Source organism: Lagopus muta, chromosome 4, assembly GCF_023343835.1.
Source record: "Lagopus muta isolate bLagMut1 chromosome 4, bLagMut1 primary, whole genome shotgun sequence".
In the NCBI taxonomy this organism is placed as follows: domain Eukaryota; kingdom Metazoa; phylum Chordata; class Aves; order Galliformes; family Phasianidae; genus Lagopus; species Lagopus muta.
The window spans coordinates 7,789,945-7,815,002 of NC_064436.1; the positions used below are offsets into that span (position 1 = coordinate 7,789,945).

Consider the following 25,058-nt stretch of genomic DNA (forward strand, 5'->3'; position numbering starts at 1 on the left):
TAAATGTATGAAAGATGTATTAAGCATGAAGTCTTTACTATTTTAGAAAAGTTTCCAAGATTAAGCGAGCTAAGTATCATGGAGTAAGAACTGTATCATAAAACAAGTACTTTCTTTATGTCTTATTTAGTTGCATCATACTTCCGAAAATCATTTACGTGGTTTTATCACAGCTGTGATAGAAATTATAGCATTGCGTTTACACCAATGTAAATAATTATTTTGAATGGAACACTTGATTCATTTGTAAAAAATATTATCCTTGTTTACATTTATGTGTTTAAAACTAGTCAACTTGATTTCTAACACCAATCAGGTAAGCTTGTAAGCTGGTTATTGCTCCCATTAAGACTTTTTAAACTCAATTTAAGATTTCCACACATACTTTAAGTAATGCACGTAAGTTAAAGCAAACTAATTAGTACCAGTAAGTTACATCTTAGATATAATTCTTGGGCTCAAAAGAAAGAAAATATTCTAATGCTGAATTAAAAGAAAAAGTTGCATTGAAATACCACGGAAGAGCTGTTCATTTGCAAATTAGAACAGTTTCGTGCAGTAAAACAGTTGTTAAAATTGTGTCTTTCAATTCTGATCTGCAAAGTTCAGCATCCCGCTTGTCCTGTAACAGGCAGTGGAATTCAACTTATAGTCAGGAATTTATTTGCATAACAGAGTATAACTCTCATTTCTGCACAAATGAGAATGATACTGCACATGCAGGATTGGTCAGCAAAAATGGAGGCTGAGATGAAAAGGCAACATGTAATGCTAAGAAACATACTTTCTACAAAATCTACTAGAGCGTTCTCATTTATGCTGGTGTATATCTGTATCTGCAATGCTAAAAAATTTATTGTAAAGTAAATGTAAAATGTTGCTAGTTCAGGTATGGCTATATTAGATAAATAAAGCTTATTAGATAAAGAAATAAAGTAATAATTAAAAAGTTACATATGTAATTATAATTAAACAATTAAACTTCGATCAAGGCAGAGCAAGACTATGATGCTTTTACTCATTAGTACGGTTTTGAATAAACCACTAAGGATGCTTTACTGTTCAGTGATTATTGCATAACTTCTGAAAGGTATTTCTGCCTTACATTCCTAACTGGTTTGCATTCTTCATCTGAATGTATTCCTCTTGCAGTTGTCACTCAAAGGGAAGAGCACTTACAGGATATTACTGCAGTAGTAGAAAGGAAATCGATATTTCAGAAAGCAAAATTAGGAATATATAAATATGCAAACATAACTCGTCTTCAACTCAATAAAACATATAAAAATGCTTTTTAAAAATAATTAAAAAAAAAAAAAGAAATATTCTTCTAATTTAAAAGCACAGGTGATAGCTGTTATGTTTTGATACAATTTGTTTGAATCCTGTTATGCCACCATGTTCTAAGAACTCACTGTAGCCTGTGTCATTCAAAGGACTTAGGAAAAAACCCACCAGTTAGTTGGTTTATATAGCATCTTTTATCTAGGAAGACCGTAGTACTCTTTGCAACTATAACAAAGAAAAATAAATAGAAAAAAATAAGGGAACATGAGTAACTTCTATCTGAAATAATACTGAACTTTTGGTTTGTCTTAATATATACGTATTTCAACATTTTTTCCCCTTTCAGTAGCTGTAAAAGCCCCTATGTGCCACTTTTCTTCTGTGCGACTGGAACACATAGAACTCTTGCAAATCTAGCAGTCTCAGCCTGGTTCTATACTTACTCAGTTTTGAGAGTGCTTGTGTTTGTTGGATATACCATCTCTAGACAGTTTTTAAAGAAGTAATAATAACCGAATGCTATTTTCTGCATTTCTACCAGTAGAATATGGAGAAATTGCAGAAAAAAAATGACTTTGGGAGTCATTTTTTAAATTCTCCTCTTACAATTGTAAATTCTATGTCAGAAGTAACTTAGTCAGTTATAGACAAGACTTCCTCTGGAAAGAAATGAGGTGTTTTCTGTTAAAATTTTCAAAGCCACTGAAGTTATTTATTTTTGATAAGCAAACTCTCTTCATTATGAATAAATGTTGTTCTTACGTGTACAAACCATGATGTGACAGGATCTGAAGCATTCAATGTGTAACTAATCTTGGGTCTACACGCTAAAAAGTGTTTTCCTCTCTGTTTGCCTCTCTTAGGAACTACTTGGGCTGCATGGCAGAGGAAATGATTCTTGTTTCTCGCTCTTTCCCTGCACACAGTGACTCTGATTTTCTGCTTTCATTTCCACTGCCTTAATTTTAGAGGGCTTTCCTTCCTAATTTTTTCTTGACAGAAAGAGGAAGAATAGAAAAAGCTGTTTAAAGAATGCAACATATAGCCTGTAAGAAAAGAAACCACATCTATCACTTTTGAACAAGCGCACTATAGGGATCAGTGTTGCTATTTATCTAGCGAGCCTGTAAACAGTTTGTACGCTAGACACTGAGAATCCACACTTGCAGGTAAGCAGTAAGATGATTGCTGCTGGGAAATACCTGTCAGTGTGTTTCATTTGTTTTAGAAACACAGTAAGTGAAGTCAGAAGAGTGAGAAATTGTATTATATTGGTACCTTTTTATAAGGCAGGAAATGAAAGATAAAGACAATTACAGTATAATTTTTAACTTCTAATATCTGGAAGAATTAAATACCATGAATGATAAGCAGTGTGATTTCACTGAAAATTCAACCTCAGATAATTTAATCATTTTCTTTAGTAGGGTAACTGTCCTCATTAGTTGAAGAAGATACTGTGGACTTGTTGAACTTGCTTCCTAAATTCTACCTGGAAATTTTGTGCATGTATGGATTGCAAGAGTAAATCAAGCACTTCTTGTATGCACTGATGTGTAAATGATACTATTTTACATGATGTTTTTACAGGAGTCATGTGGGTTAGAAAAAAATGGAAGCAGACTAGATCCACCAAAGAAGTCATGGGGATGACAGACTCCTGTTAAGTCCTTTGACTTTATCTTTTCACTTCCAGCTTCATGGCTGCACTCAGCACCATAAAAGGATTTAGTCTGAAACTTCTTGAACACAGCCTGTCTTTATTCATAAGCAATGTTGTAGATGATGATACTGTGGATTCATCTAATGTCAGAATAACATTCTATGGCTTTATTACTTTCTTAGTCTCCTATTTCTGCTTTAATTTGACATCTATCTATTCTCATTTGGCATTTAGATGACAAATGAACATAACTGTGTATAGCTATGAGTACTGATAGGAAATGCAAATGAATGCAGGGACAACTTTTTTTTCCTGTTCTACTTGAAACAAAGTGTTTTGTGCTTTGTATTTGCAGTATATTTTATGTCCACTAGGGCTTTTTTCTTCTCATTAGTTAAGCATGATCCTTTCTAACACTGGGATGTTATGGTCAGTAATGCCTTATGCTCTCTGGTGTCATTTTGGCCTTTGCAACTGGGCATGGTGCAATTTGGAACACCAGCCAGGAACCATTCCTGAAGGCGGAATGAATTTAATCGCAGTGTATAGCTCCCATATATGACAGGATAGGGCTGAGAAATTTTAATAATGGGGACATAAATCATTCCAATCTAGTGGTATTTTGAGAAAGAATGGTTAAGGGCACATTTCGTTTATAGATAGAAACCGTGCCAATGTGTCTTTTTGAAGTTTATATCATACACTTAAATATATTATCTTGGCAAACCGGGAAGAACTCCCTGAAATCTGAATCTATGCTACTCATAAAAGACAGTGTAAAGTACTGTGCTTAGTGAAATAGAAAAGAAAATGCTCACAAAAAGAGAGGAAACATCATTCTTGCCAAATCCTAATGACATCAGGAGAGAGGAATGGTAGAAAAAAACGTAATGACAAAGATAAATTGCACAAGGATACACAGCGTGATGCTGATGTAATGCTGTAATGCATGTTGCCTATTGTGAGAAGAAGTACGTTGAATTATTTTAGGCTTGAGTGAGTGAGAATAATTTAGATGCCTCTGAAGGCCACCATATGGTGACCTGTATATATACATATATATGTGTGTGTGTGTGGATATGTATGTCTACTTTGCTCTTGAATCTATGGGGAACTTAGGCACTTAAGGGCAATTTAGGAGGACTTGTTCAAATCCTCCCTTTTCTCCCCAGGGCACTGAAAATTTTAAGTCACATTGTAGCTAACCTTCAGTTCATTCTGCGTTGCTTAACTCTCAAACTGACGTGTTCACTTTCAGGCTTGTCAGCTTAAAGAGATGTATAGTATAGATTTCAGAAGAGTACAATAAAATGTTGTGTGTTTTTTTTTAAGCGAAGGAAGAAAAGAAGATCTGAGAAGAAATGATAGTTGCATATGAGTACATAAGGAACACTTACAAAAATGAAGGGAATCAAATACTAGGATTACCAAGAGTGGTACCAAAATTATTAGCTTAAAGTGAATGTGAATATGGAGAATGTGGATTTGCTACAAGAATATGCATGCAGTTAGAATGAATTCTTGATGAAGAAATTGGCAATATTCTTAGGGAGTACGTATGACTTACATAAAGGATAATTTAGGAGTTACTTAATCAGAACTAATACAGTACTTAATTATAAGAGCTCTTTCAAAATGAAATGTTTCATGGTTCTCTGACTAGAAGAACGATGCCATGTATTATTCCTAGTGTATTCAGGTAGATAGTACAGTTGCAATAGTACAGAAAGAGGAAAATATTTTCCTGTTCTTATTCTACTCATGGGAAAACTGACTTCGGTATTTCTATGGTACATTATAGAGTGAACCTTGGCACTTTTTATACTGTGTTGTAATAATTAAAAAGCATTGTTTCTGTAGTAAATAACAGCAACCAGAGATAGAGTGGCAACTTCGACACACTGTGCCACGGGTCTGTTCCTGGCACTGAAACAATTGTCAGCACTTAGCACAGAAATCCAAATACAAGTGAATTATTTGCCACAGAAAACTGATGACAAAAAGCTTGCTTGATTCAAAAGAGAATCCTTGTCAATCACATGTTTAATGTAAAGCATGTGTTGATTATGGTCAGTGCTTAAACTGACTTAAACTTTCATATAAAGAAAAAGTAGAAATTGTCTATGTTCAGGGCTATCCTTTGAATTGAGACTTGAATACCTGTTCTTAAGAACTGTAATTCTTTTTTCAGAGAATCGGCTGAGTCCAGGTGGAATATAAATCTCAGAGCATTCAATAGCACAAAGGAATTATGATTTCAATGGCTGTCACAAGGTGTCAACAATTGTATCATTGCCATATGAAAATACTTACCGAAGCACGTTCAATGTGAACTCCTGGTGGGATCAGCACACTTCCAGAAGCACATAGGCACAAAATAGCAATGAGATCTTAAAAATAGAATGCATATTTTTTATTAGGCATGCACTTTCGTATTTTGAAATTAAGCTAACAAAAGTGGCAATATGCATCAAAGAATAAAATTTTTTTCAAAGAAGAATGTTCAAGTTGTTGACATGGAACTCAGCACTGTGTTCAAATTTGAAAAGTGATGCTTTTGTACTTAAGGGCAAAGGGCAAAACCCTTTTTTTCCCCAAGTAATATTATTTCCCCTAAGGTAATATTATTCATTGTGTCCACTAGGTTATGGTCAGTGCAGTGTCCATGTCCACCGCTGTCAAATTGGGCTTGGCTGGTAATCACTGTCTCTTGCGTTGTCTTAAATGAATATGATCAGTTTGAAATGGGTAAAAAGAAGTGTGGGTATCTGGATCATGAGTTCAAGTTCATTCAAGTGTGCTGTATGAGGTACACAGGTATGAAGCACAGTTAAGTAAAGTTTCACTCAACTAAAAGAACAATTCACAAGGAATAGATATGACAAAATTATTTTCCTATTTGTGTACCAAAGTACCATGGAATTGAAGAAGTCCATCTCTTATAGTGCTGCTAATAGAATTTTCATGAAATTTTATTAGCAATGTTTTAAAATACTTGTTTGAATAATAGTTTGTTTAAAAAAAAAAAACAACAAAAAACCACAAAACAAACAATCAGAAAAACCACAATGGATTGCAAAAGATGCAGAATTGGGACCTGCAATGACTGGCATACTTTTTTTATCCACAGAACATAAGTGGCAGGAGAGTAATCTTCCCCATCCTACATCCCCCAGCTGTGTGTCTCACCCTTAACCTGAATACACCACTACAAAGAATGAGGGAGCTGTAATAATAAAACTCTGCATTCCCACTCACATGTTGACCTCTTTCCTAAAATCTGCTTGCTTATAGCTAAATTAGAGCTCCACTGAAGTTGACAGGTTACATTCTGCCACTGCTGAAAGCATGATCTCTATTCAGTGAGGCTGAGTTAAATAAAACAATAAAAAAAGAAGGTAAAGAAACATGCATTGAATGTTTGCATAGAAGCTAATCTGAAAGCACGTGGGAAGATAAATAGTACCAAGAGATTACTTGCAATGACTAAAGAGAATTTGGAGCTGAAATAGAAAGACGAGAGTTCATACATAGTTTTTCCCCATTCTCTTGTTGCAGAGCTTTCTTTGATGTAGAGGAGACTTTTAGGTTATGGTATCTTCCTTCTCTTAAGTGCAGGGGCATTGGTAGTATTTCTTTAACTGCAGCAGCACACACAGAATTCCATGTTCTTTGGAGATCTTACTAGCTAGGGGTTCTCTAGACTGGTGGCACTTAGAAGAAGTCTGCAGTCAATCTGTTACAGCAGGTAGAATGCTGTGGGACATTTTGGAGCCCCTAAATATAGTACAGAGAAGGTGACAATAATTATAAAAGGTACAGCATGCATGTTCTTTTGCTGCTTTGATTGCCAGCAGTGGAGGAAGGCAGTGGGCTTTCTCTCTTGTGCTAGTTAGATTAGCTAGCAATGCTAAGCAGGAGAACTCTTTTTATTCTGAGAGTTTGAAGGTCTTCCAAGTACATGCAATACTTTCCAGGGTTTGCCAGAAGAAGAAATGTATATTGCTTTAGTTCTGGCTGTGAGGTAATAGTCTGACAGCGTTTGGATGCAATAGGATGATTCACTATGGGGTGGAATGAAGATTTATTTATAAGGGCTTTACAGTATTTTCTGTTCATTTCTGATTCATAAGCTAGGAATAATCAAGGCATATTTTATTTTCTACTTTCTGTTTCTTATGTTAGCATTTTTCTGTTCACCTACCACTGATTTATTTTCACGTCTTCTCTCATCAACCTACAGAGAACTAGCTCATCACTGTGAATGGGAGGCTTACTAATGAGTATGGTGGGATAAGTGAACCTTAATATATTTTTGCTGTGTTTATTTCCTGTTTTTATTGAAATTCTGTATAAATTTCATGCATTAAACATTCTTACCGTAATGCTCAAAACCTTAGTTAAGGTCTTTGGAGAAGAATCAATAGTAAGTACAGCATAAATCATGTATCCTAAGAATTTTAATTGGAATACATGTGATTATTTAATAATCCTGTTCACCTCAACCCCTGTGAGAATGTATACGTATATACAAACAGTACGTTAAAAGTATTAGGAAATGGCTCATCATTAAAACCCTCTTTCTAACATCCATACTCACAGACTTGAAGCTTCCCTATGCACTTGGTCTGAGAATTTGCAACAGGAAATAAAATAAAGATGAAAGAGAGAGCTGAGATCTTGAAGGAGAATTAGGCACCAGAAATTATGGTGTTCTTGTTCCAGCTCTTACACTGACTCTGATACTTCCATTTCTGTAGCATTTGCCATCTCTGGATCTCAAAGTGGATTATAAAGAATAGTGGTTTAAACCTTCCTGCACCTCTAGGAGATAGGTAAGCAATATTATTCCCATTTTACAGATGGAGAAATTGTGATGCAGAGAGGCTTAGTGTATATACTTGGAGTTTATTTATGGACACACACTCACTTACACACACAGCACCAGAATTAGTTGTCAGAACTTTTATTGCCCTGTTTTAAAGTACTTCCATCCTCCTTTCCATTTAACCTCTCTGACTTATATTCCCCATCTGTAAAAAGACGGAAACTGGTACAGACGTGGAGAGATTTCCCTGCACATAGATTTCTGTGCAAATACAGAGAAAAAAAACCAGACAAATAAGCAAAAAAACCCACCTTCGAGGACAAAACTACTTTTGAAATCCAAAGTATTTTGTATGTTGTCAGAGGATATCTGAGGATTTGGGACAAGGATTTTTGTAGGTGGAGAGAGTTGCATGTGTTCTGCACCCTGACTCATAATATTTAGTTATTACTATAAAATGGCCTGATATAACCACATTAATGAAAGTTTAAAATAATAATTAAAAAAAAAAGTAGATTTTCATGGCAAAAGATTAGACAGGCAGCAGCTCGGATTCTGTATCATCTGAAAGAATATCTTTAACAAATGTTGTGTGCCTCAAGTGCCAGGCTAATAACACCAGTGCACTGTTAGACAGGAGTAGAAAGAAAGTAGTGCTGCATGTCTGTATAGTTTTGTCTCATGAAAGTCCTGTGTATGTACTGCAGTATGAGTTTCTCATTGGCAGGCAGCAATCAAGACCTCTGTTCTTATGCATTTACAAGAGCATTAAAATTATTAATGAACTTCTGGAAAAAGTAACGAGGATCAAATATAGATCTTGTTATTATTATTGGAATTACTGTTTCTTGTTATATTTAAAATATATTCTTATAGAGTTGTCTAGAAATTTGATTGGTCTGATTCTATACTATCTCAAAAGATCATGAAGATTCTGATCTCCTTAATCTTAACTACCAATTTAAAAAACTCTTCCTGGAGCTTTTAAAAATCCTTCTGCATTCTGCTGCTAATTTTCTACAGAATGAAATTTCAAAACTGTAATAGATATTTTAATGTTAGTGTTAATAACAGATCTGGCAGGTGTATGTGCATTGAACAAGTAGCTTACAAATAAATGTTAACATTTTCCTGTATGCATCCCATGGGATAGGTAGGCTAGATCAAACAAACAATGCCCATGTTGACTTTTTTCTGTGAGTGAAGTCATTGTGATTTAGTGACAAACCTCATATGTTTATTAGTGCCGTGTATCTATAGGTAATAAATATGGCTCATGTGTATATTTGTTAAATGGAATGGAGACTGGATCTGTTTGTTACATGCAGGCATGTATATATGGATGGCTTAGTTCAAGCTAAGTTTCCTTTTATTTTAGTTGTAACACTCCACAGGAATACACAGAATTTCAGGTAGAGAATTTAGTTGATTTGAAGCTAAGGTAAAAGCTGATTTTAACATTTCAGCTTTACTAAACAGTAACAACAATGAAGACTATGGTAGTAATGGTACTAATAATGCTTCAGCAACTGAGCCAGTTCCTTGTCTCAACTTCGCGTGCAACTGAGATCAGAATTTAACCCAGGGTCTTTCTGAGTGCTATACAAATCATTTGTTACCTTTGCTCCCAATTACAGTTAAAATAAGCAGTGTCTTGAGATAATGTAGCCAGCACAGCTGGTGGAGTAGGATATGGGTTTGCTAATGCATTGACCTTTTTCATTTGTGTAACACGAGTTAATTTCCAGTCTAACAGTAAATGCTGAAATTTTAATTGTAGCACTAATGTACCATTTTTTCATCTCTCTGTCAAACCAGACTAAAGGGTCATTTGGTGATGAGGATAATGGTTCACTTTGAAAGGAAGGAAAACCAGCTTCTGAATCTGGGGGATTCTAGATCTTGCTTCAAATAACAAGACGAACTAGGAAAAAATAGGCTTGGAAATTCCTGTAATATTGAACCTACAAGTCTGACTATTTGCCTTGTTCTTGTACTGTTTCTATAGAGGCACACTGGAATACTTGCCATGATGTGTTAGACAGAATAATAAAACAACATGAGAAGTTTGGTTTTCAGACTATCAAGCCTCAAAAAGACTTTTCTGTGAAAAAATGAATCGACATTAAACTGTTTGCTACAATGGGAATTTTAAGCAACAGTTTGTGACAAGTTTTGATTATCTCTCTACACTTTAAGAAATTCTAGACCTAAGAACTGTTGGGGACTGATTTTTTCCTTTTTCTCTCAGAAGTGTCTTTTTTTCTTTCCTGCAGCACGGAAAAGGATATGCTAGTCACTTCTACAGGACTTACCTGAAGCAGCATGATTTGCACAAAAGTCGACCAACAAAAAGCATCAACTTTCAACTTCATTATCTTGGCCATCCAGTTCTGTCTAACTGAAGGATTTGTGTGCTGTTGGAGACATCATGGCCAACAATAGGACCTAATTGCTCTCAGCAGGCCTGAGAAATGAGTTGAAATGTGTAGAACTGTAGAAACTTCAGAGGCAACTGATCTTGCCTCTCTGATCAGTGTGTGCCTGTTTACAGCACTATATATCTTTCTCTCTCCAAAATGTCACTGAGCCCTTTAGATGTTTATAATCACCACAAGAAGCCAATCGTACAGATAAAAGAAATGTGCATTATAAATGCAATATCACTGTTTTAAACTTGACTGTTTTATATTATTTTTGTGTGATCAAGTGTTCCCCAAACTATTCCAACTTTACAAGAGAGATTGTGATCATGTTCTTTTCACCCGTGGGTCACAAACAATGTTGTTAATCTGAAGACCCACCAAATTATCGAAGACATTCTGTAGTTTATACACCGTGTTGCAAAGTGTTTACTGTACTATTTCAAAGCTTCTAAATAAATATAAAATATATATATATTATATTATATATAATTTTGAGAAAAATGTGGTACAACTTAGTTGATTTTTAAATGGATTCATACAGTCTACACCATACACTAAAATGAGAAGGTAATTCAGGGTTCCTAAGCTATCCTTGCTAAAAACAAATATAAAATAAACCTTTAATAGTACTTCCCCAATATTCGTATCTTGGTCAATCCTGTTTTTCTTGTTTAAAAAAAAAAAGAAAAAAAAAAAAAAAAAAAAAAAAAAGAGCTGTAAGCAACAACAACATTTTGTCTAGAAGTTGTAATGAATTTTCAATGCCAAAGATGCAGCTGTCAATATTACCAGAATGAGCGCTATGTACTATCAGAGGTATAATTCACTCTCCATTATTTTGATGGTATTTCTAAGCTTTTTAATTTGGAATCATAAAACCTTTTATAAGGCTCTATAAGCTCACCTATATCTGTTGTTGAAAAGAACACTGAGTGTCTGTACATTTTGCAATGTAAGATATATGTAAGTGAAGTATTTTAAGAAAATCATCCCGAACTCATAAATATGCATACGTACATACACACACACACAAACACACGCACATCTCTCTGACATACTTTTGTGAAGCTATACAAATATATTGCCTAAAAATATTTCTCTTGTGGCTAGGAATAGTTATTGATAGAATTCAAACTACAAAGGCAAAGTATATGCCAAAATATCGACTCTTTTATCACAACGGATGTTTGAAATTAGGAACACGGCACATTCTCATCTGACCCTTCTCCCATAGGAGTTTAAAAGGGGCTGATTACCATCTCAGCTGGGAAAAGGATCAAGCCCTTTCATATAATCTTTATGTTCTGTAATAATTGTATGGTTGGAAATGGTATATTAGAGCAATTTTTTCTATGAAATAATGAAAACAGTAAACTTTTAAAGGTAAATTCATCTCCATGGAGCTTAAGTACCATTTACTAAATGTAAAAATGTAGTAAAGTGCTTTTCTTCTTTTTTTTTTTCCTTCTTTTTGTATTGGGTTGTTGGTTTTTTTCCTCCCCACTGTATCTTAATATCTGTCAAGTACTGAAAAGAAATGATAGAACACTGTGTTATCAAGCAACGTCTACCCAAATTTGAACAAATACCTGGGGACGGTCCAATATTAAGACAAGAGAAAACCTTTCATTGATTGCAGCTGAATTTGGATCATGCTGTTATACAGGAATTCTGGTACCCCCACTAGAGCTACCACAGGACGAATGCGTGAGAAGCTGTATTTAGCCACTGCTATGTGGTTATTAAGTCTGGTTTTCTTCCCTCTGTCATTATTTTTGTTTATGATGACAGTTTCTAGAAGACAGATAATTCACCCATATGGAAACCATCCTGTTGAGGATTCAGACAAGATTGCTGATCAGTTCCTGATCATTCTGGCTGCTGGACTGAGCTCTGAAGTTCATTTAACTACTCTGAACAAACACTATTAAACAATTTTAATGGATATTTCTAGCCGATCTGTATCACTCAAATATATTTCGGGGATCCTTTTAAAAATATGTACAAAACACAATCAGAAGGGAGTGAAAACAGTGGTTACTGATTTGAACAAACACCAGTCATGGAATGTTCCTCTAGCTGTAGACAGTGGGACTTACCGTCACTGATACACCTTTTTAGTTTTGTGAAGAACAACAATGAAATTTGTGACATCACTTTCACTTAAAGGATTATGTTAAATGGTTGTTTCTGCTTTTAAAGGCCTCCAAGAAATTTGTTTTTCTTTGTTTCCAAGTACCTCATTAATATTAGATGTAAAGTAAGTTTGTTTTCAGGTTCTGGGAAGAAAAATATTTTTTCTTTCTTTTTCAGAGACAGTGAAGTATTTTTATTTAATAAAGCTATCTTCACAATTTGCATGCATTTTTTTTTCCTGAAAACTTAACCATGTCATATCATGTCATTCCTTTCCATAACGGAACGTTTTCAGTGAACTGTGTATTTGATACACACCTCTTTTCTCTCTCTCTTTTTTTTTTTTTTTTTAAGTTAATGTTAGATAATACAGACAGTGATCCATGTATGCACAGAAATCCTTCTAAGTTCATAGGGAGAGTCCCACAAGGAATTGTGATAGGATGCGAGACTCCCGAGGAACAGAATGTTTTTAACTACTACATCCTGGGTTCCCAAAATATTTAAACACTTCTGTGGATTTCCCTAGTTCACTGTGAATTTCAGTACGCTAATGTTTGATGACATGAGGTTTAGGTCACATTAAATAACAGTACCTATCTGTTATGACCCAAAAGAAGTACTGAGAAGTGCATTTGGCCGTACAGAGGTTCAATCCCTTCCCTGTTTCTATGTTGTAGTGGGGAAGATACCTGTTGCATCCAGCCACCTCCCATTGAAATTGAATTGTTCAGCATCTCCATGTATCTCACCATGCTACTAGGTGCCTATCTGCAGTGATAGGTATGTAAATGCCTTTAAACATTAGCTCTTTGTATTTGCCTCTTCCTTTAAGTGTATGTGCTACTAATGTCTAAGGACTCTGATTTGCATATTGGGCAAAAAATAAAATGAAGTAGTTGGAAAATATTTAGGATGCATATTAAGGAGAAGTATCTACATCCGTAAGCTGGTGTAGGGAAGGTTCTGATACCTCCTTCTTTGAAGATTTTCAAGAGTTCAAAAAATACCTGTCAGGGATGATACAAGTGTACTTAAACTTGCCTCAGAGAAATAGCAGGGACTAGTCTCTCAGTCCTGTTCTGTAATTTTCATCGTAAGGCATCCTGAGCTTCAGAAGATGTTATCTGTACACAGCTGTAGGAGTAAAGATGTTCTATCCTTCAATTAGGTATCAGAAGCAATATTTAATGTTTAAATTTACATAAAAACTGCGAGCAGTAGAACAAGCTGTCTTTGTGAAGAATTTTCTTTAGAGTAAATGAAAGTTCCAGCACAAGACAGTATCTTACAGAGAATAACAAAATGAAACCAGATGTGTAATTTATTTATTTATTTTTTAATTCCTGGTTTAGATGTGTAGCAATGGATATCTAAGCAACTTGCCTATTAAATTTCTTTCGTTTCTTCCAGACTGACTGTTGCAAAACTGAAAAATACTAAAATGTTTCATTACTTGAAACAAAATTACCATTATTTCATGCAGGTTTTAATTAATCTGCCCACTGAGAAGGGAGAAAAAAAGTTTTTCCATTAAATAGTCTCAACTGATTTGAACAAGGTGTAGTAACTTTTCAACATTATTGTTGCAAAACTAAGTGGAATGTCAGTGCACAGATATATATTATTTGTAAAGATTATGCTTCATGCATTATAGTCACTATATATGTGTGTGTTGGGGGGGTATGTGTGTATATAACTATAGTTCAAAATCTGGTAAGTTGCCTCTGGATTTTTTTCTTGCCGGAGTATGCTCCTATCAGTAAATTCAAAGAGAAGGGTAGAAACACATTTATGGTACTAGAAAATTAGACTTGTTCTTTAGTGTAGAATGGAGTTTTGTATTCAACATTTGAATTCAGCCCCTTCCTCATGCGTCACACCCACAATCAAACACACATTTCATTATTTGACTTGAAAACTTTTACCTGCTCACAGCAGACTTTTTTTTCTTCTTTTTTTCAAGTGCTATCATTCCTCAGGGTAAAAGGTGGATAAACAGATAGTCTTCCTAGGCTGATAAATTGTCATTGCAATTTTGCAAGGCTGTTAAATATTTATATGTCTTATGTGGAGAAAGAAAGCTGATCATATCCTGCCATTGTTCCTTGTTCAAGTCGTAAGTTGTTTGGCACTGGGACTTTTTAATTAGAATTTATACAAAGGTATAGGGGCCAAAGTAAATAAGCATCACTCATATACAATTAGACATAGCAATTTGATTGCAAAACGTTGGTACCAGATGTCTATGAAGAACAGACAAGTTATTTTATTTGAAGCAAAGTGAAAGGCAGCCAGTAAGACTCTATTATGTTATGCTAAGAAAAATTCAGAAACAGTGAGTTAAATCCATTGCACTGGCCCCTACAATCAGAGCTCAGATTCATATTAAAGGTCTCCTTCATTATTTTTTTTTTCCCTCTGATCAGCTGATCTGTCTTGATATGAAATGGATACATATATATGAACAAATACAGCCATTAAAATCCATTGCTGAAGCATCTGTGTTTTTGTAGATATCCTCATATGTAAGAAATGAGCAAGAAATAACGTGGACAGCTTTCTTGAATTGAAATTGTTTTTGAATTTGAATTTGTTAATAAAGATCATGATATTGTATGTTGGCTGAGACATCAGGGAAAATGAAATCTATGTGGGTGTAGTTCTCCAGAAGGCAAATGCTTCATTTAGGAAGCATCCTGTCAAAAATGTGTAAATGTGAGTGCAGGAAATCTTGCTGAGTCAAGATGAAACACACTGTGCCAAAACTTTCTTGTTCTCTGTGTCAGCACTGATTAAAATGTCCTCTGGATGGTTAACTATGGTAGTAATTCAGAAGATATCCAGAATAGCAAAAGAGATTCAGATAACATTACGATTCTTACTAAAGAGAGGTGAAGACAAGAGGTTGAATTTGTATTAAAATACTTATTTGTATTATACAATAGGTAAAATTCAGTTAAGCCATGCAATTCCTGAAATAGTATGCTTCCAAATACATGCACTTCAATGATTAAAGTTCACCTCATCATCAGCTTAAAAGCATATTTTGGGTAACTCATCTATGAGTTGCACTAAGAGTGAAGAGTAATGTATTGTATAACAATGCCTTACAACAACATGATAAAGTGAATGTAACCAAACCAACCTTAAGTTTTAGAAGCCTTGGATTCAAACATTCAGGTTCCAAAACTGAACTGTATTTTGTATGCATCAGAGCCTAATTCCATTAAAGGCAGTGGTCCAAGCTGCAGTGATTTGAAGGGGAACAAAAAAAAGTTCTTCTTTCTTTATGCACATGCATTTTTGAGCAAGAGCAATTTGCAATAAAAATATTTGACACCAAAAGATGGGAAACTTTACTAGCTCTGTTTTTAATGAGCTGTGAAATCAAGTTCTGAAATTTGGATGTGGCTATATGTCAGTTTAAAGCAGACAAGTTTTGAGTGATTTTATTTCAAGGCAAAGCTGAATGACATCTCTGTTGAGATTTTCTTAGAAGACCACAACAGAAATGCAGTCCTGAAAACATACATTAATGTTTTTACAAATGGGAAAATAATTAAAAATTCACTGGAGAAGAGTGATGATTAAAAGAGTGAATAAAGCCAGCAAAGAAGTATCAGCCCCAATGATGAATGTCTCAGAAGGTTTTGCTTTGGAAGGTAACAAATGTCCTAACGACCTTATCTCTTTTCAGATTTACTCTGAAAGATGTTTCCTATCATATTTTCTGGTCTAAGTTTTACTTGGGATATAGAAGCAGGGTGTATATAGAAGGGTCTCTGTGTGTATGTGGATGTTTGGTGAGAATAAAATAGAAAAAAAAAAGACCTAAATGAAGCCTGATGTCAAAACTACATAGTAATTCCATCTCCAACATTACAGCTTTTCTAGATGGGTTTCAGAATAATTTAGAGCAAGAACTTTATGGGATGCTGGCAGGAGAGCAGTGGTGTGGGACTGTTCAGCCATCAAGAAGAAAGAGAGCGCTTTGCTATTCCTAGTCTTACAGATGACATTAATTGGTATTTAAATAGTGCTCTTCTCAGGAACACAAATATAACAAAAATGAAAGAAAGATTGCTCTCACCATGAGAGCAATACATTTATTATAGCTTTATGCTATATATATATAAAAAAAAAAAAGATGATGAATGCAAGGAAACATTATTCTGCTCAAACCCCCAAAGATGAGTCTAAATGATGCCCTTGGAGCTCATGGCCATTCACTTTTTGTTACAGGCTTGGCTTGATTTATATTCTGACTAGCAACAAAGAAAGAAGACAGAGAGTGAGTGCTGGAAGAAAAAGCCAGTTAATTAATGCAATCTAGGGAGAAAATGCAGTATACCTTGAATTGAAATCATTAAACCTCACTGAGCTTCTGGGGAAAAAAAAAAAAAAAAAAGAAAGAAAACAATGAAAAGAAAAAAATCATATCCTTGATAATTAGATGATCTCAGAGGTCTTTTCCAACCTTTATGATTTTATGATGCTATGCCCTGTACACATTTAAATAAGTTCAATCACAGCCAAGTTGAAAAACAGTGGCTGGTGACATATCTTAGTCTTTCTTACACTAGGGGAGGCAGGAGGGGCCAGTCCTCAGCACTAGCAGCTCCTGGAGGACGGGGATGGAGCTTGGGGTAGGAGACAGGATCATGTCTAGTGAGGGGAACTGGAGTAAGAGATACCATATAGAAACTTAAATTAAGCTTGCTGGGTTTCAATTTGCTAACTGAGTTGTTATCATCAGTTCCTGTGTTTTCGATTGAGGTTTATTTCATTTTACTTAGAAAATCTGATCCAAGAAGTAGGAGTAGCACAGGAACAATTCCAGGCCAAAGCAGGAAGTTTACCTTTTCTTTTTTACATAATTCATTTTTTTTTCATACCTCCACTGTTCAGTGATAAAGGCATGAAAACTAGTAACAAAAAGTATCGGAAGCCTGCACGGTCTTTTACTGGACTGGGGAAATTTCTTTCCTGTTTCTGTTCTATCTGGAGTAAACTGTAAACCACCATTTGCATGCAGTTATTAGTTTTTCAATTATTCTTTTGCACATGAAATCTAAAACTGCATTGAACATGCTGCTAATATTCACAGATGTAAAGATTCAGCAAAAACAAAAACAGAAATTGTCTTATTTTTCTCATCCAAGAGAGAACCTTTTGTAGTGCAAAATCTATGAGTGGCTGGAAATTGAAAAAACATTCATTTCAAAGTTAGATTTCTATTGACTGCTGTTCTGTGTGCTTTATATCCTTTATTGGTAAGCAAAGTGTACTCCAGTGTTACAGCAGATGCCTGTATTACTATCTTTATTTTACTGAAGCGTAACAGAAATTTCATAATGCTGTTTATTGTAGAGGTGGGAATAGAATCTAGTTCCTAAATCAAAATAATAAGAAAACCAACCAACAACAGTGATTATAATATAAAATAATGTAAGCCCACATGGGTGCTACAATATCAACATCTCCCCACATGCAGGTTAATGAGCTAACTAGCAGTCTAGAGAGCAATATGTAATTTGGTGCCCTTGGTCTTTCTGTCAAAAGAATATATAATTATTCTTTGTAAAATGGGACAGCTTCAAAGAAAGCAATGAAGAGCTCTTCATCTTTCCACTCAGAACCTAAATCCTTCTGGATTTGATGATTAGCGAGGGCTGGGAAAAGAAAATTGGGTCTAGATCCCATCATATAAAAGAAGCATTTGTCCTCAGGGGCCAAAATCACGGGCAAATATTATGATCAGTGTGGTATAAAAAGGGCCTCCTACAGTACTTCTTTCTCTGGCAGTGTTCTGTTCAATACGTGTCTTCTCAGAACACTTAAAAATAGGATCCTTCAGAAAACCCAAGGTGTTAAAGACTGGGTACAAAAGATTTCCAGAGCAGGTGGTATGACGAGAGTATTTTTTCAGGACTTGAAAAACCTTTATTCAATTCTCCCTTTCTCAGATAATCCAATTTAGAGCCATTTCTAAAATTAGAGTGTTGTCTCCTATTTTGCTTCTTCATTTTACAAAACCAACTAAACATTTATTACTGCAGAAATTATGTACACGTGCTACCTTATACAGATGATCACTCACTAAATGCAGACTCGTTTGCCTGCTCCCCAGTGAATAATATTTTATACAAAGTTTTTTCTCAATAGATATTTGTAGTTTGGAGTACAGAGTGATACTAGGCATATTACAGAACCATTAGAGAGCTTGCTTTCTTGCCAAAGGGAAAGAGCAAGCGAGCAAACCGCATCTGACATGTTAGTCATATAAACGAATGCTTTATTGGAAAACACTCAGACATAATGGTGGTAAGGGCAGTCTGAAAATCTGATACTAGCAGAAAGCATTACTGGGAAGGACTTACCTGGCACTTACCTGGCAGATGTTGAAAAGATCAGAGATTTTGTACAATTGGCTAAGTTCCCAGAAAGGAAATCTTTCCTAAGTCATCCCCTTGAGGACAACAGAATTACTGTACCAGTTAGGTTGGGAAAAGTCACTTCTTTGCTGTTTTCCTCGCCTAAGTATCTGCACACTAGCATTATAGGCTGGAAAGACAAAAAGAAAAAAATAGTAATGGGACTTTTGGAATTGCTGGTTTAAAAAGAGGATTTATTCAGCCCTCTAATTCCCTTGAACTATTTTGACGGCCTCACACGTCTTAAGGATGTGTCTGGTCCTGATTTCCCTGGCTGAGCCTGATCTGACCTCTACCAAGGGGCAAGGTCCCAGCCTCAGCTCCTCTGCACCCAGACAGCAGGAGGCCAATGCTCCCAGTTTTCCTGCCTGACTGCAGGACCAGCAGTGGCAATGCCTTCACCAATACGTGTGCATCCAATCTTTTCCTACAGGCTGTACTGGTGCCAGGCACAACATATCTTTGCTGTAAGAGGGCAGAAAAAGGAATATTTCACTTTGAGATGAAGTCTTGATAGGTTTTTTTTTTTCCTTACTGCTATGTTACTGTATAATACTAGAGTATTTAGACTGCAGAAAATAGCTGTTTCAAATAAAGAACATTTCTTGTGCATGTGTTGTCACTAATATTTCCCAAGGTCCTTCTTCTGTTTTCTTGGTCCTGGCTTGCTCTTGCAAAGAAAAAACATGTATCTTCAAAAGTTCTGCCTTTCCTTTTCCCCAGTTTCCTTTCCATCTCAATGTGCTTAAATTGGCCTGAGAGTATCATGAACAAGCAAGGTGATTGATCAACCTTTGCTCATAGGAGAGAAATGAATATAAATTTATTTGAAGAATGTTTCTACACTCATTGGTATGAAGCTAAAATCCTTCTGTATTACTAGTTTAATCTAAATAATCAATAAGAATAAAGGTAGGTTCGTAATCTAGTGTGTACTAGTGTGATTCTTGTCTACAGCAAGTGAACATCTTGCCCTGTCATCTATCATAAAGATACACTGGCCCATTAATCAAAAACTAAACAACTATTTAGAACTGAATGAATATACGTAAAGAATCCATGAGTGCAAACATTTAAGAAGTGAGATAATAGTCCCTCTAAAAGCTACGTTACAGAATACATGAGATGATATTAAAGTGTATCTGAATTAACACCTGTTTGTACTACTGAAGCAAATTGGTAATAGCTGAAGTGATTCAGTTTTTTGGCAGCCCTTCAGACTATATTGCTTTTGCTAGAACTGAAGACCTATCCCTGCTCCCATCCTATTTCCAGGATTTGTGTTCCTCTCGGGTCTTTGAAGAAGGAGGAAAGGTATGACAGAGACTGTTATTTCTCCCTGCTGGTGAGAACGCCTCTCTGGATTGATTTTATATTTTAACACCCTATTCTATTCCCCCCACAATTTATCTCAACATACAGAAGCAAAATTGGGAGAAAATAGCCAAAAATCTCAGAAGGCTTTGAACCCTTAAACAATATGGAAGATCACAAGAAGCTCGTTCAAGTTAGAAGAATCTGCTTGTCACCTTGAATTATATTAGCACCATCCTTCTCTTTATTCCCCTTAGAGCGTGTGGAGTCAAAGGCAAAATGGTATAACAAATGACACTCTGTGGCCTGCTGATTTCTGGCTGCCATTTGTATGTTAAGTCACCAGCAGCTGTCATGATCAAAAGCAGAAAGTAAGTCAGAGTTGGAGGGGAACAACACACACACACAAATGAGGGCTTGATTCCTTAGGGGAGGAAAGCAATATGAAGTGCAGATGGAGTGCTATAGACAACACAGGTGATGAATGAGTAACTCACAGTGTTGTAAAAGGAACGTGGGGTAAGTGCTTTATAAGCGTCATTTACATGTCTAAGTACTTGTGACCAAATTTGTATTGTGTTATGCCTCTCAAAATGTGAATGGAAAATGCCTTTAAATGTCAAGCATTTTTATTAGGGTTGTTTATGTGCACTTATGCTGTACAATAGTTAATAAAAGCAGCAAAGCTTTGGAGCCTCGTAAGGTTACAGCTAGTTGTCGTATTCTTGATGTTATGCCATCTGCTTCTTAGCACAATTAATTTACCTTACTTGGACATCACCAAGAAGCCACTTTTGGGTTACCACTCTTTGGACAATCTGGGAAGCCCTAGAGAGCAGACCATTGCTGCTGAAGCACCATCTGGTCCTTACCCTGGCTGAGGAGAGGTTCCTACATAACTTGAGACAAAGGGGAATTTTTATGCCTAAAAAGCCTTATGTTATGAATTTTTGAGCTTCCAGAGCTCCTGTTTGGGTCAAAAGGTGCTAGATATATATGCTTAGTATTTTTCAAAAGTAAGGTAGTAAATCATAAAACAGACTGACTTCCTCTCTGTCATAATTATGTATGCAGTATTTCCATCAGCTATATTTCAGTGTTTTCTTCAGCAAACACAGAATACACTTACAGATGTCTGTTGGGAAGGTGTAGTGAATCTTTCTTCCTCCTTTAGCTGCATAATTATGCAATCCATGCTGAGCACGGTTTTGCAGATAGAAAGTTATACATGAAACAGTGTTGAATTCCTCATCTGTAGATTGGATACCTTTCAACTGATTGCATCTCACCTGCTACAGCTGTGAGCTGAAAGTGAAAGTGTCTTTCCATGATGGCCTGCCATTCTTCAAGAGACGTCCTTCCTGCTTGTTCATGGTCTCTGCACAGCATTGCTTTCTCTTTGTTAGATGTATCACTTCTCCAGACTTCACAACCTTTAATAAATACATCGTCAACAAAATGCTTTCATCTATTCTTTAGATTTTGTAGCATCTCTAGAAATCATTTTTCTCCTTCTGCATGTTTTGCATAAACTTGTCAGCAAATTCATTTGCATCATTTTCAAGGAACTAAAATTTTTACTTGTTTTTCTTTTCAAATCTTTGTTCTTCCCCCAGCTCAGTATCTATTCATCAGGTGACTTGCACTATTTGGCAGAGTTTTTTAACCACTTTTGAATTGAAGCGATCATATCTGAGCTCAAGGCTCAGATATCCCACTGGTATCAGCATAAAAGAACACCTGAATTTTTATGACAGATACCTATAGCAGAGTGTTAAGTTCAGCCTGTGTTATGCACTGACATCTGATTGTATAAATTCTCAGCTACAATACACTATTTCCCAACATAGTCACCACCATTAGCTATGCATTTTTACAAGTAATGAACAAAAGCCTGCATGCCACATTCATATAGCTGTAGCAAAAAGCTTGTATTTTACACTGCTATCACCACTGCTGAAATTCACTTCCCACTGCCTCTCTGTGCTCACATCCACTGTTTGGTCCACTACATCCACAAACATTCAGCAAGTGTTGATGAATGTCAATGAGTGCAATTTTTTTCTGCTTGAAGGAATTCAATTCCACACCTTTGCTTCATAAGTGTTTCCAAGTGTGTGATACGATGCCATTTTGTCAGGCTGTCCCTGTGCTGCCATCTGTCACATGACAACAAAATACAATGGAATACTGGTGAGAAGATTCAAACTCTACTGCCACGTCACCAACATCCACCACTGACATCATGGGCCAACATAGTAAAATAGGATCATATTTGATCTATTAACGGGCAAAATATATGCAGCATGTGAATTTAGTGACAAAATACTTTTCCTGATCATACTTGGTTTTGGACATCAGATTTTTATTTTTCTATCAATATTGTTAAAACAGTAGCACATAGGATTCATATTCATAGCACTAGTATAAGTGAAAGCACAAACACACTAATAAAAGATGGCCTCACCATGCTCATCTTACTGTTTAATTTGGGCAGTTTGGGGCACCTCAATACAGAAAGGACACTGAGGTGCTGGAACAGGTCCAAAGAAAGGCAACAAGGCTTGTGAAGGTCTTGAAGAATATGCCCTATGAGGAGAGACTGAAGGAACTGGGGCTGTTTAGTCTGGGGAAAAGGAGGCTGAGGGGAGAGCTTATTACTCTCTTTCAATATCTGAAAGGTGCTTACAGCGAGAGCGGGGTTGGTCTCTTCTCACTGGTGACAGGTGACAGGATGAGGGGAAATGGCCTCAAGTTGTGCCAGGGGAGGTTTAGGCTGGATATCAGGAAAAACTTTTTTATATAAAGGGTTGTTAAGCACTGGAATAGGGTCCCCAGGGAGGTGGTTGAGTCACCATCCCTGGATGTGTTTAAAATCCATTTGGATGTGGTGCTCAGGGACATGATTAAGAGGAGGGTTGTTAGTTAGGGTAGTGTGGTTAGGTTGTGGTTGGACTTGATGATCTTTAAGGTCTTTTTCAACCTGAGCAATTCTATGATTCTATGATTCTAATCATCAGAGTCCAAGGCAGAGCTTAGAGATAGAAACAGAGGATCACGAAGGAAAACATCCAACAATGAAAAGTGGGAACCTGATCTACACAGAACTGAAATTCGGTGGTGGTAACCATCAAATGTGTGTAGGAAAGATGGCCAGCTGGCAAAGCACGAGTAGGGATGCAAAAAGTTGAATATTAGAGTTTTTCTCAGAAAAAATATAAGCCCAGAATTTCTGTACTTGTCTAAGATTCAGAGGTCTACCTGGAGATTTAGAGCCTTGAGAAGTAATGAAGACAAAACCCTGAATTTAAGATACAGCAGGCCTTTTTGAAGATCTCAGGTTTGTGTTCTGGTTGGATATTATAGCGCATATGCATCCCTTGCAAATTTAGGTGCTGCTGTCAGGTGATTACATATATAATATATGCATAGCAGTAAGGTGCTAGATAGCACAGGAAAAGAGATTATCAGGGAGAGCTGAAACAGGAGCAGCACTGAAACAACTCCTGGAGCTGCTTACCTGGCCAAGAGGGAGCTAATGACAGCTGAGCTCCAAATTTTCGTGCTTCACTTAAGTGCCAGAAATTCAACAAAATAAACTCAAGCCTTGGAGCTCTGTCTTCATTAGTTCCAAGATATAGAGTCCTGTGTACGGGCTGTGCATGAATCAGAGAAAGCTGCATATTTAAAACCTTGGCTAAAAAGAGTAACTGTGTCCATGTGTTGCATTTGAGTGCCAGTGCCATGATCTGAGCCTTCGCTTGGGAAGTAGCACGCACTTGGTATACCCTCCTGGATGGCCTTTTGGGGGCTGCCTTCACATCACTGCTGTGCATGCAGGACACAGCACGGTGACTGCACACTGGCCCATTATGGAGAATTGGGAGGTACATTTAATCAGTCTTTTCTCTTGGGACCCAAAACCCAACAGAGGTCTCAGATCCTAATTAGGCAACCAATAGCACTTGAAACTGTAACCTGATGTGGGGCTACTAATGAAGCTGGAGCTTTCTTACTGGTACAAAAATATATCTTTTTTTTTAATACGTTTTAATTGCTGGTTACCATTATTTTAAAATAGTAGACAGCAGCTGAAGCTTTAAATCAACAACACATACTCAAATACTACTGCACTTCATTATTAGCTTGGAAGAAAACAGAGCAACGATTATTTCCCTAATTGTCCTTAAAGTCATTATTACATATGCAAGTACAATTTGGTACTCTCCAGAGTCTTTCCCTCATTACACTGTGTGATTCACTAAATTACACGATTGTGATTAGTGCGGCAATCGGTGTCCAAGTGGTATCAGGCAACTACTGGGCTCCTTTTGCGGAGGTCAATTTAATTACATTGTGCATGACAGAAACCAGGCCAACTGAGTATTGCCTTTGCCACCAGCAATTGACACCTGAGTGTTAATGAGGTGGTAATTAAGAGTTGGCACAGACAGGCACATCTTAGTGTTTGGGACTGGGATTACCATATGCTTCAGTGCTTCTCTGCTAAAAGCCTGAAGTTATTCATTTTCTAAAATACACAGGATTTTAAAATAAAGGCAAATTATTACTTTTCCAAATAACAAGCAAGAAAACGTTCCTAATCAGGACTGAGGGCTGTCTCTCATGAGCTTTTGAGAAATCCTGTCTTTCTAATTGCAATCTTTTCACCAGCATTTTATTTTTTGTCATACATGTTCTCACAGTAAGAACTGCCTATAATCAAGATGTTTCAAAGCCTGTTTAAAAATAAAAACTTACTGTTATGAATTTTACTGTAGTTTTTCCTAGGAAATGTAATCAGAACTAAACCCATACTGAAAGTTTCTTATAATTTAGAAACCAGTACATCATCATTTTCATGGAAGAGAATAAAGTTGAGTAACAATAACACTAACAAACAGGTATTTTACTAATAAAACACTCCAGAGACAGAAATGGTAGTTGTACATTTCCTGTTTTTGTAG

General features: G+C 36.1%; 1 protein-coding gene across 7 annotated transcripts in view; it reads left to right on the top strand.

Moving 5' to 3' along the window:
- Positions 1-16,748, top strand: part of PCDH10 (protocadherin 10) — a 38,556-nt gene extending 21,808 nt beyond the window's left edge. The window contains exons 5-6 of one of the 7 annotated variants that reach the window (XM_048942430.1): positions 7,711-7,785; positions 10,055-16,748. In XM_048942430.1, the coding sequence (XP_048798387.1) occupies positions 7,711-7,745 (35 nt within the window). In that variant the 3' untranslated portion in view covers positions 7,746-7,785; positions 10,055-16,748. The other 6 variants (XM_048942431.1, XM_048942436.1, XM_048942429.1 and 3 more) reach the window with 6 other exon arrangements.
- The last annotated feature ends 8,310 nt before the right edge of the window (positions 16,749-25,058 follow it).